Below are 12,625 nucleotides of genomic sequence, written 5' to 3'. Positions count from 1 at the left end.
TTCCAGGGCAGCCAGAGCTATACAGAGAAACTCTGTCTCCAAAAAAAAAAAAAAAAAAAAGGTTAAAAAAAAGTTGGGAAGGTTGGTATGTTGAGGGTGGGTGGGATTAAGGAGTGGATATGACTAAGGTTCATGTTATGAATGGAATTTTCAAAAGATAAAAATTGAAAAAAAATCCTAATTCAAATACATTTGCTGTGGGCATTTTAAAGAAAATGTTGAGTTTTTTGTTCCAAATCCCTGTGGTTAGAAATGTTTGGTTTTTGGTCATGTGGACATGAATGCAAGTTCCCATGGAGGCCAGAGACATTGGATCCCCTGGAGTTGCAGTTACAGGCAGGTGCGAGCCACTCCGCATGGGAGCTGGGAACTGAGCTCAGGTCATCCAGAAGATCAGTAAATGCTCTCAGTGGCTTTAACCACTGAGCCTCTCCTTTACCCAGTGTGCCTACATTTTTGACTGTGACCCCATCATATGGAGTTAGATGTGGAATTTTCCACTTGTATTTTCACATTGGTACTCAATTTCAGATTTTGGCTTTTTTGTTTTATGTATTTTGGGTTTTTTTTTTTTAGACAGGGTCCCTCTGGATAGCACTGGCTGTGCTGAAACTCATTTTGTAGACCAGGTTGACCTCAAACTTGCAGAGATCTACCAGTCTATGCCTCCCAACTGCAATAAAAGGTGTGCACGGCCACACCCAGCCTCTGTTCAGTTTTTCAGATGCAAAATGTTTTATCTAACCCCAGCTAACATGGGTGGTTGAGATATGTGAACCTGCATTTGTTTTAACAGTTACTGAAAGCGCAGAAAAAGGCCCAGAGAAGAGAGCACATGCTAAAACTTGAGGCCGAGAAGAAAAAACTTCGAACTATACTTCAAGTTCAGTATGTGTTACAGAACTTGGCACAAGAACATGTGCAGAAAGATTTAAAAGGGGGCTTGAATGGTGCAATGCATTTGCCTTCAGAAGAACTTGACTACCTCATTAAATTTTCGAAACTGACCTGCCCCGAAAGAAATGAGAGTCTGAGGTAAGTCAGTTGAAGCGATTTTCCTGATATAGAACTTGTAGCACTTTTAGCTTTTCTATTGTATGCAGTTAAGAATTAACTAAGAAAATGTTAATTTTATTCAATACGGGAAACTTAGATATGCTTGAGAGATCATTCAGGAATTCAGTAAGTTTGAATGGTCTCATTAACATTGTCTTTAGTATAGCACTGATTTAAAAAATAATGTTTGGCCAGATGTGAGACCTTCTCTCAAACAAAACAAGGCAGCTTGATATTCACTGTGATACAAGTTATAGATGAACTGATCATTTAAAACTTCAAAATTGATGTTACCTAATATTTTCTTCCCCAGTTAGCTACTATTTTTGTATTTTTTTTTTTTTTTTTTTGTATTGGATATATCAACTAACAGACAGGTCTTCATGCTTTTGCTTTGTGAGAGCAGAGCTAAGAAGAGTTCGGTGTAGGGAAGAAGCTAGGTAAAACTCAGCTTACTCTGGAAAGCTGCGTGCCTTACTCCATGCTGATGCTCTGTTCCATTCTCATTTGTTTGTTGCTTGTTGGTCGCTGCCTTCCCACTTGAGTTGGTTCAGGGAATGGAGCTTTCTCATGTTGAAAAGTAAGCTACCCTCACTTCCATTTCTTGGGCACATTTGATAACTAATGATACTGCCCTGCAGCTTAAACTCTTCTTGGTCTATTTCTTGATAGTTGTATTTGGTAAAAATCATTTTTATTCATTTTAAGGAAGACATTTACTTTTGATAAACATATATAAAATTCAATATGTCGATTCCAAACAGCGAAAGGGTAAAATTAGCATATTTGCACAGCTTGACTATTGATGGGTTATATTTTGTATGTACATTGTACTTCTCTTCATGTATATATGTATGTCTAAAGCCACTGTGTTCTGCTGCTGCTTTTCCTTGTCAGTGTTGAAGACCAGATGGACCAGTCATCCTTGTACTTTTGGGACCTTTTGGAAGGTAGCGAGAAAGCAGTGGTAGGAACCACATGTGAGTTTTCTCTACTCTGGACTTAGGTAGTAAATAATAAACTTTTGGTCTAGAAGTTTAGTATGATGTTGAGGGTCTAAACTGTGTCAGTCCATGAGAATTTGTATGTATGACAATGGTGTATTCATTAGAAGAATGATCCTTTTTATTTATATTAAAGGAAGCTATTGAATATTCCTATTTACTGAAAGGAAACTAACAAAAATTTTAAGTGACAACTAGCTTAAACATTTTGGAATTCAGTTTCCTATTCTGAATAGTGGTACGCGTTCTGTTTGAGAATTTTAAATCCCAGCATTGTTAATATAAGGCTTATTTAGTAGGTGATTGTAAGAAATGACAAGTGTTTTGCTAGTCTGTTGGACAATCAAATGACCACATTCAAATTGCCAGACATGAAATATACAGTACAGAGCTTAGGACTATGAAAATTCCTACAAGCTAACAAATATTTTCATCATAGTTAATTTCTTTCTCTTTAGAAAATATCCAAGTTTGGGGCCTGGGATATGGCTTAGGAAAGTGCTTTCTGTGTAATCATGAAAACTGAGTTTGATCCCCTCGTATCTATGTTAAAAAACAAAAACAAAAAACAAATGGGCATGCAATGGCTGAAATCCCATCACTGGGGAGGGGAAGAAAGGAGGATCCCTGGGGCTTGTTGCCAGCTAGTCTAGCTGAATTAGCAAACGAGAGAAGGGGGGGAAAGAGAGAGAGAGAGAGAGAGAGAGAAAGGGAGAGAGAGGAAGAGAGAGACAGAGAGAGAAAGGGAGAGAGAGGAAGAGAGAGACAGAGAGAATGCACGCTTGAAGACTCCTGATACTGACCAATAGCCTCCACAGGCATGTGCACATGGCAACCACACACAAGCACATATACCTTCAGAAAAGTAAGCCATTTATAAATTTCATTCAGGCATGGTAGAATGCACGCTGGTCCCAGTCAGTCAGGAGGTGAGGTCAGAAGGGAGTTTGAGCACAAGAATTCAAGGCCAGCCTAAACAGCATGGCAAATCCTGTCTTGAAAACAACAACAGCAACAAAAGACAAAGGAAGAAGTGGTTTGGAAAAGAGTTTGGCACTTCCTCATAAAATTAAGTGTATACTTATTGTGTAGCCAAATAGAACCAAACAGAAATGAAAACAAGTGCTCACATAAGTTCCTGTATACAGTGTTTATTCTCTATTCATAGCAGAGTTAGAGTCAGTGTAGATGTACAGAAGTAAGTAAATTGATATACAAAATAGGATATTTTCATTGAGTAGAATTTTAGCAATTAGGTAAGGCTGGGTCTAGTGGTTCATGCCTGTAATCTCTTAGGAGGCAGACACAGCAGGATCATTACCAGTTTGAGGACAGACTGCTCTACACAGCAAGTTCTAAGCTAGATAGAGCGTATAGTGAGAGCTTATTTTAGAGAAAAAAACAAACAAACCAAAAACCCAAACAAACAGCAACAACAACAACAAAAAAACCCGATTAATACATCTAAGAGCATGGATGAATCTCAAAGTAATTGTGCTTCATAAAAGAAGTCAGACAATGCATGAAAATATATATTGTGTGACTTCATTCATGTACAATTCGAGAAAAGGTCACTAAGTTGCCAGGGGAGGGGACCAATTCAAAGTCCTTGATGGATTTGGTGGGTGCTAAAAATGCTTTAAAATTGTGGTTCTGTTGGTGGTAGCATGGTTTTGTATCTGTTAAAGCTATTTGTAGGAGAAGAAAATTTTTGTTTATAAGTAATAACTCAAAGAAGACGACTAAAATATAGCCATGGTGGTACATACCTGTAGTCTGAGAATTCAGGAGACCGAGGCAGGAGAATTGCTGTGAATCCAGGCTAGCTTGGGCTATAAAGTGAGATGTTATTTAAAAGAAAAAAAAAAGAGGCTGATTAAAAAGAGAATCCCACCAGGTGGTTGTGGAGCACACATTTAATCTAAGCACACAGAAGCTGGAGGATCTCTGTGAGTTCGAGGCTAGCCTGATCTACAGAGTGAGTTCCAGGGCAGCCTCCAAAACTACAGAGAAACCCTGTGTCAAAAAAACAAAAACAAAAACAAAAAAAACCCAAAAAAACCCAAAAAACCAACCAAACAAAAACCAAACAACAACAACAACAACAACAACAAAAAAAAAACAAACTTAAAACAAAAACCCAAAAATAAACAAAACAACAAAAACCCCAACAACAACAAAAAAACCTAAGCCAGTTCTGGTGGCTCAAGCCTGTAATCCCAGCCCCTAGGGGATTGGGTTGTCTAAGGCAGGAGAATAACCAGTTTTAGACTGTCTGGGCTGACATTTAGTGAGACCTGGTTACCATATAGCCAACCAAAGGGAACAATGTCCAAGATAAGGTTTCCTATTGGTTGTAATATCTTGGAGGCAGATGGAATATGTGCCTTGCCATACTCTTTGATTAGGTTCTGTGATTTTTTAGTCATTTTTTAAATGGTAAAAATAGAGAACCAAAGAAGCTTAAGTAATTTGTTAAATATCTAGTCTCATCTTTACTGTTTGTATTGACTCAGTATGAAGTGTGTAAAGATGAATTAGTCTTGTTTTCCTGGCACAGACAATTGCATGTGTGGCATCCCCCCATCCACTCTTGTGATGGTTGACAGGGTAGCACTGAGGTTCTTATTCTCCATAATTGTCAATGGACTCAGGTTATATGCTAAGTCTTAATCACTCTTTCTTAGACAAACATGTGAAAGATCTGCTGTCTAAGCTGCTGAACTCAGGTTATTTTGAAAATGTCTCAGTTCTCAAAAACTCTAAGGAAAAAGAGGAAGAAATGCTCATGCAATCAGGAAAGAAGAAACAATTACTGAAGACTGAATCTATCAAAGAGTCAGGTTTGTTGTGATCTTTGAAGTTCTGTTCCCCCCCCCCCCAGACCTTTGGAGTCTCTCCTGGATCTCCCATTGTAGACCAGACTGGCCTTGAACTCACAGATGTCCACTTGCCTCTGCCTCCCTAGTGATGGGATTAAAGGCGTAGGCCTCTGCCACCCAGCCATCTTTGAAGTTCTTTAGCTTGCTACTTTTTATTTTATTTTGAGACAGGGCATAAACTATGTAGCCTGTTGGCTGGACTTACTGTGTACAGTAGGCTGGTCTTGAATTTGGATGATTGTCCTTCCTCTACCTTCCGAGTGATGAAATTAATAGGTTTGTACCAGGACTCCTGCTTTGTTTGTTTTTAAATTTTTGCTTAGCATGAAAAAAAGTGGGTTATACTATGACATTTTCATATCCAAACATACAGTACTTTGTTCCTAATAACACTTGCACTCCCTCTTGGTGGTGACCTTCTGCTTTCATGACATGAATTCCGTTATAGAGGTTGCATTCTTACGGCATTGTATGACCATCGTTTTGAAATGACTTAGTTTGTTGGATTCTATATGAATGGATATTTTTATTTGTTATAAGGTAAGCGTAGGTTTAGAAAACCTATTTGTGGGTAGAAGGAGATAATTTTATTTTACTTAGGAATAAAATCTTAAAACCAAGTTGTGTTGGTATACACCTTTAATTCTAGCACTCAGGAGGCAGATAAACCAAAAAGAACCTTGAAATACCTACCAGCTTCAATTATGATTATCCTTAGGGCCCGTTCTCTTTTTTCCTTTCCTTTTTGTGCTAGGGATCAAACCTCAGGCCCTGTGCATGCTATGCAACTGCTGAGCTACAAGCCCCAGGCCTCCCACGTGCTCCTGACCAATAGACAATAGCTGGAATAGTCCTGCTTTGAATATATTTAATTGTATTAATTATTCTGAGTCCTTTGACATTCATTGCTAGCGTGCATTATAGTTATAACAGGCTAAAAACTTAGAGTTTGTATTTATTTATAATTCTTTTTATCTTCTCAGAGTCTCCTGTGCAATTTGTGCAGCCTGAGATACAACCACAGGAGGTGAGAAGTGATCAGGTCCTTTGCTGAAGTTGTTTAAGTTTTCATCTGTTACTGTGGATTTAGAGTCCCAGGCTGGGGCAGACAGAATAAGCCTTGCAGCTTATTGGTTTAGTACCTGGCTGGATCCTTGTTCTCATCTATGTAGTGAAGCCTGGGATCATCATATCTGGTGTTACTGTGAGGGCCAAAGGGGCTATTCTGATGCACAGTAACTTCTTTAGCATTAGCTATTGCTGTTTTAAACCCTTACATTTGACTTTAAGGATGTGTAGGATTTGTTACCAGATTTACATTGGTAGCAGAAGAGAGTGTTTACTCTTTTTAAGTGGCATTGATATTTGTGGAACCTGAAAAGAATTGTAGAAACAGATTCACAATATAATAGATATGTGAGAGAAATAGAGAAAAACCTGGGAACTGAGGAGACATTTAACTAAACAGTATAACTTTCAGTAATTGAACTATCCTAGCTGTGACTTAAAGGACAGTGACAGGTGTGTGGAAGGACCCTCAGTCTGGCAAAGACAAACTTGCTTTGGCAAAGGGACTATTCGAAGTGATTGTAGTACTATAATGTGTATGTAGTTTCTTCTAGTCTTAAATGGGTCATAGATTTCTACTTTTGAAATGTCAAAGTTTACATTCCTGTTAATTGAGAAGAGTAAATATAGAAATCATCCAGTTTCTTCAAATAGGGTGAGGATAAGAGTTTCATGTCAGACAGACAGACATAGGAATATTAATAGAGTTGAACATTACATCGAAAGTCCCTGTGTTTTAAGCCTGAAGCACATTGTGTATTTCTCTGGCTTAGTTTCTTAACAGACGCTATATGACAGAAGTAAATTACTCGAGAAAACAAGAAAGAGAGGAACGATCTTGGGAAGCAGATTATGCTAGAAAACCAAATCTCCTCAAATGCTGGAATATGCATCCTGAACCAGATGGTCAAGAGAAGAAACAGGAGTCCTTGGAGTCTTGTGTCAAGTCTCAGGAGGTATCAAAGCCTGTGGTTTCCTTAGATCAGGGCTATCTCAGGCCAACACTGCAGGAAGAGCAGAAGCAGCAGATTTCTGTGACACCTGTCAGTCAGTGGAAGCCAGAAACCCCTAAACCCAAAGTGGGCAGCCCTCAAGAAGTGCTGAACACACAGGAGACACCAAAGCCATGGGTAGTTAAGTCACAGAAAGAACAAAACCCAAAGAAGCTACCGCCTGGATCCTGGACAGTCTCTGTGCAAAGTGACCAGAGCAGCAGCAGGTCCTGGACCGCTCTGTGCGGAGAACAGGATTCGATGGAGCCTGGGACTCCAGTGTCCTGGGAAAACAATGCTGAGAACCCGAAACACTCTTTAGCACCACAGTCACAGATTTCTTTAAAGCCCTGGGGAGCAGCTTCAGCAGACCTGTTACCAAATGACCAGCTCCTGTCCAGGAAGTTAAATGTAGAATCCAAAGATGTGAGTAGATTTCTATGTCTGCCTCATCCTGTTGATGATAAATCTTTCTCTCAGGATGTGAGGTTTGTAAGGAGTGATATGATCCTTGGGTAATCTTGGCTAGTATTGCTTGTTCTTAAATTATAAATTACTTAATATTGCTTGTAAAGCAAACATGTCACCACCTTGCTAAAGACTTAACTTCTAAGGCTCTCCACCCCAACTTAGTAGTTCTCCTTTAGCTACCTGCTTTTTTTAGCCAGGAACTTTCTGATCAAGTTTTTGGTCATCTAATAGTGTGAAGAATAATTTTTTTGAGAGGGCAAAATGTTGCATTTTATAAGTAAACAAACTACCTCTCAATGCTGCCTTCCAGAAAGAGAATTTTAGAGTTATTTCCCTTTTTTACAATTTTCTTTCTGTTTTTCTTTTTTGAGACAGGGTTTCTCTGTGTAACAGCCCTGGCTGTTCTAGAACTTGCTTTGTAGACCTCGCTGGCCTCAAACTTACAGAGATCCACCTGCCTCCAGAACATTGGGATCAAAGGTGTGCGCTAACACACCTGAATTTTGCTTGTGAGACAAGATCTCAATATGCATCTCTGGCTGGCTTGGAACTCATTATGTAGACCAGTCTGACTTTAAAAGTTATAGAGATCCACCTCCTTCTGCCTCCCAAGTGCTGGAATTGGAGGCATGGGCCACCACTCCTGGCTTTTTTCTTTTTCTTTTCCTTGTTTTTCTCTCTTCAAGTGCTAATATTTTTTTTCTCTCCTTTTCTTCAAGTACTGATAGTTTTATCTTATTCCTGCCCTTGTAGAAGATTGACAGCCATACTTCATTAATTTATAACACAAATACTAGTAATTGTATGGATGCTGTTTTTGATATGCATATTAAAAACCCCATTTTAATATCCCAATAAAGTACTAAGAGACAACAGAACTTTAATTTGAGAATTTGAGGCCATCCTGATCTACATATAGCAAGTTTCATGCCAGTTAGTGCTACATAGAGAGTCTGTCTTAAAAAAACAAACAAACAAAAACCCCAGAAATCCAAAAAAGCCCACAAATTCCCCCTAATTTTCAAATCCACTAGGTATTTGAACCTTTACCATACTAGAATATTGATCTCATGCTATTTGTTAAATGATATTGAAAACCAGGGATGTTGAATTCGCTTTTATGGCACAGGCAGCATTATGTTGAAGTTTTAGGCTCTTTCAGTAACTAAGAGAACACTTACATCTCTATGAACAGCTTATCTCAGCTATAAAAATATGCCTAAAGGCTGGAGAGATAGCTCAGTGGTTAAGAGCTCTTCTTCCAGAGGAGACTATGGTTTTATTCCTAGCACCCTTATGACAGCTACACCTGTAATTCCAGTTCTGCCTATCTGATGCTGTTTAGCTCTGCAGGTACCAAGCACACACATGGTACACACACACACACACACACACACACACACACACACACACACACGGAGATAAAACACCCATACACATAAAGATAAAATAGAAAAAAAAAGCAAGAACTGTAAATGTTATAGTAAATTAAAAATGTGTATCAATTAATTTATCATGAGAGCTTCTAAACAGCAGCAGCCTCCAAGAGTTTTCTTTTAAATTAAATACAATAAAGTATTTCCTCAATACTATTGTGTGTATGTGTGTGTATTGCATATGGATATATATTGTTTATAAATATTTTAATGATTCTGAAATCACATATCTTAAAAATGGGATGCATATTTAATGTGATAATAGTAAATTTTACCTTGATGAGAAACACTGGTGTGTGTCATAGTCAGTGGCTTCATATCACCGAGAACAAATACTAATAACTATATAATGAAACACTTTTATTTTTATTATTTTTTTTTTCTGGTTTTTTGAGACAGGGTTTCTCTGTGAAAAGTCCTGGCTGTCCTGGCACACACTCTGTAGACCAGACTTGCCTCTAACTCACAGAGATCCTCCTGCCTCTGCCTCTCAAGTGCTGTGATTAAAGGCATGGGTCACCATTTCCTGGCAATAAAACACTTTGAAGAAAGGCTCTTAATTCTGTGTCCTTTTAGAAAGAAATTCTTCAATTTTTAAAAAAGATTTTCATTAAAGTTGTTTTGAAAGGGGAAAACAAATTAATCGGGAAATGGATTTATATAAAAATTTTACTGTGATAAACCTGAAAAATAGTATTTCTGTTGATTTCTGAGGATGTAACAGTGATGTAAACTGTGTGACTGAGACTCACTCACACATTGTGGGTTTGTCTTTTAGGTGCCTAAGTCCATGACTCAGCCTATAGACTCTTCCTCTGCCTTTCCAAAGGATCCTCTGTTGAGGAAAGAAAAACTGCAGGACCTCATGACCCAGATTCAAGGAACTTGTAACTTTATGCAAGTATGAGATGTTTTGTTTTATTTTGATTTTAGGATTTTCCTTGACAGTTTCTTACATGTATATTGTATCTTAATCTTGTCCAGTTCAAATTCCCCCTTCCTGTTGTCTTTTGTAGCTCCCAATACTTCCCAGTCCCACCCTCATATTCTCATCCTCTTTTTGAAAATAAACCACAGCATGTAGTTAGTACTGCCAGCATGTGTGTGAGTGTGGGACCATTTACCTGTTTATCAGACAAAAAGCAATCTAGCAGCCACAAGAAAAATGATGAACCTCCCTCCACCCCAGCACCTAAGCTGCTGATAGATCTTCAGCTAGGTGTAGATCCTCATAAATCCCTTATCTCCTCCTCCCTGGGATATTGACTAGCTTGGATTCCTATAGGTCACCATAGTTTCCGTGAGTTCATGAATGCAAGAGCTTTTTCATGTCCAGAACACAGTGCTTCACACCGCTCCTCCCACTCTTCTGGGTCTTAAATTCTTTCTGTGCTTGCCTATGGGATATTTATTCCTTGAGCTTTGAAGGAGTTGATATGTGTGCCCCATTTAGAGCTGAGCATTTAACAGTTACTCTTAACACTTTGACCAGTTGTGAGTCTCTGTATTGACTTCTGCCCACTGCAAAAGGCTTCTCTCTGACCAAGTAGTACTAAGCCAGGTGGTGGTGGTGTGCCCCTTTAATCCCAGCACTTGGGAGGCGGGGGTAGGCAAATCTCAGTGAGTTTGAGGCCAGCCTGATCTACAGAGTGAATTCCAGGACAGCCAGAGCTGTTACACAGAGAAACCCTGCCTCAAAGAACAAAACAAAACAGTGTCATGAGTTTAGGTATTAGGGCTGCTGTGCCATTGGTAGTTGCCCTAAGACTGAGAATCTGTTTGCTGCTTGGTCTTTCAGGTCCCACTAAAACATTATGAGACACTCATCATCTGCCTTCAAAGCTATAGAAGATTGGAAACTTGTGTTAAATCAACAGTTAAATGATAATTGTGTAAAAGACTTTTTTCACTTTAAAATGGGGTCTGACTGTGTAGCCTTGCTAGCCTGGTACTCACAATGTAGACAGGCTGACATTGAATTCATAGAGATCAGTTTGCCTCTGCCTCTCAGGTGCTGAGATTAAAGTCCTGTGTCACCAATCCATTATGAAAGACTGTTCAGTTAAACAGTGTGGCATAGACTCTTAGAGAATATCAGAACAGCATCCTATTACAGAGGCCTGATGAATCAAGTAAAGTAAATGTAAATAAAGGAGATAGGTCTTGAGCTTTGGATTCAGCCTGGGTGTAAATACCAGTCCTATTTCTTGCCAGCTGCATAACTCCAGTGAGTTTCTTTAATTTCCAGCCCTAGTCTGCAAAGTGAAAGATAATTTGAAGATAAACTATTTAAGAGCTAGGATGTTTCCTGCAAGTTTTTCCTTAAGTACAGTCTGGGAGGTTTTCTTGAGAGAACCCTGATACACAGATATGAGAAGGGAATTTTTATCAGCATGAACCAGTATGTGGTTGAGATAAAAATAAATAGACCTTTCATTTGTTAGGTATAATAAAAATTCAATTTCAAACTAGACTAGACTAAGGCCAACATTTTATGCATACGACTCATATCAGGAGTGCATATCTAAGTTGGATGTTAGAATCATGTTCTAGTTTTAATTCTTGGCCCAATGATGAGGTTTGACAGTAACCTTGGGGTTTAGTTTTGACTCTTTAATTTTTTCTTTTGTTTTGTTTTGTTTCTTTGAGGCAGGGTTTCTCTGTAGCTTTGGAGCCTATCCTGGAACTAGCTCTTGTAGATCAGGCTGGTCTCAAACTCACAGATATCCACCTGCCTCAGCCTCCCAAATGCTGGGATTAAAGGCATGCTCCACCACTGCCCAGCTAATTTCTTGTTTAAGATAATTTTGTTAACATCATAAAGAAAAGCCATGAAATGGTGGCACATGCCTCTAATCCCAGAATGCTGGAGGCAGAGACAGGTGGATCTCTATGAGTTTGAGTTCAGCTTGGTCTACAGAGAGAGTTCCAGGACAGCCAGGACTGTTACATGGAAAAACCCTGTCTCAAAAAAATGAAAACAAACAAAAAACCAAAAACCACAAGGTAGGAATTAGTTAAATGTCTGTACCTGTAGTAAGAGTTGTGATTAATACAGTGAGCTACTTAGTCACTTTAAATGAATAATCTGTGTTTCTTCTCACTATTTAAAATCTTATCTTTAGGAATCTGTTCTAGATTTTGACAAACCCTCAAGTGCAATTCCATCATCACAGTTGCCTTCAGCTTCTCCAGGTAACCTCGTAGGAGAATAATAACTCTAAAGACTTAAAACAAACAGCTTTATAGCTAACAGCTATTTCTCTTACGAATCATTCACTCCATATAGCTTAAGTGTTTGCTAATTTATTCTAATTATACCCATCAGTCAGTGGAGTTGTATTGGGATAAATTATCATTAGGACATAAGTACACTTCAGTAACGTGTTTACATTTGTCAGAGAAAAGTCCTCTGATGGGCAAGTAGAAATGCTTAATAGCTGCTTTTATCAATTTTCCATGTCCTTTCTGGAGTAATTTCTAACTGGGACCTGCTTGACCTTTGAACTATAAATCTAGTGTGGAGGCTTTTGGGTCCTGATATTTAGAACAGTGAATACCATGGTAACTAATGATGGAGCCTGAATCAAAAACTGGTGTGATGCCTCAAAGGTGAGGCCTCTGGCTCCCTGCTAATTTTTCTCAGGTAAGGAAAGACATGATCAAGATATAGTCCAACTGTGATAAACATTGAACGCCAGCTAAAGACTGATGCT

The 12,625-nt window shown here is 38.7% G+C and overlaps 1 protein-coding gene across 1 annotated transcript in view; it reads left to right on the top strand.

The window, feature by feature from the left end:
- Nucleotides 1-12,625, top strand: part of Caprin2 (caprin family member 2) — a 43,456-nt gene that overhangs the window by 14,084 nt on the left and 16,747 nt on the right. Inside the window, exons 4-10 of the mRNA XM_051173327.1 lie at nt 797-1,035; nt 1,954-2,036; nt 4,748-4,903; nt 5,926-5,969; nt 6,784-7,428; nt 9,688-9,810; nt 12,035-12,104. Of these exons, the coding sequence (XP_051029284.1) occupies nt 797-1,035; nt 1,954-2,036; nt 4,748-4,903; nt 5,926-5,969; nt 6,784-7,428; nt 9,688-9,810; nt 12,035-12,104 (1,360 nt within the window). The remainder of the gene's footprint in view (nt 1-796; nt 1,036-1,953; nt 2,037-4,747; nt 4,904-5,925; nt 5,970-6,783; nt 7,429-9,687; nt 9,811-12,034; nt 12,105-12,625) is intronic.

This window comes from Phodopus roborovskii, unplaced genomic scaffold (genome assembly GCF_943737965.1).
Source record: "Phodopus roborovskii unplaced genomic scaffold, PHOROB, whole genome shotgun sequence".
NCBI lineage: Eukaryota > Metazoa > Chordata > Mammalia > Rodentia > Cricetidae > Phodopus > Phodopus roborovskii.
The sequence above is the reverse complement of the archived record's forward strand: the minus strand, read 5'-3'. Positions and strand labels throughout refer to the sequence as shown.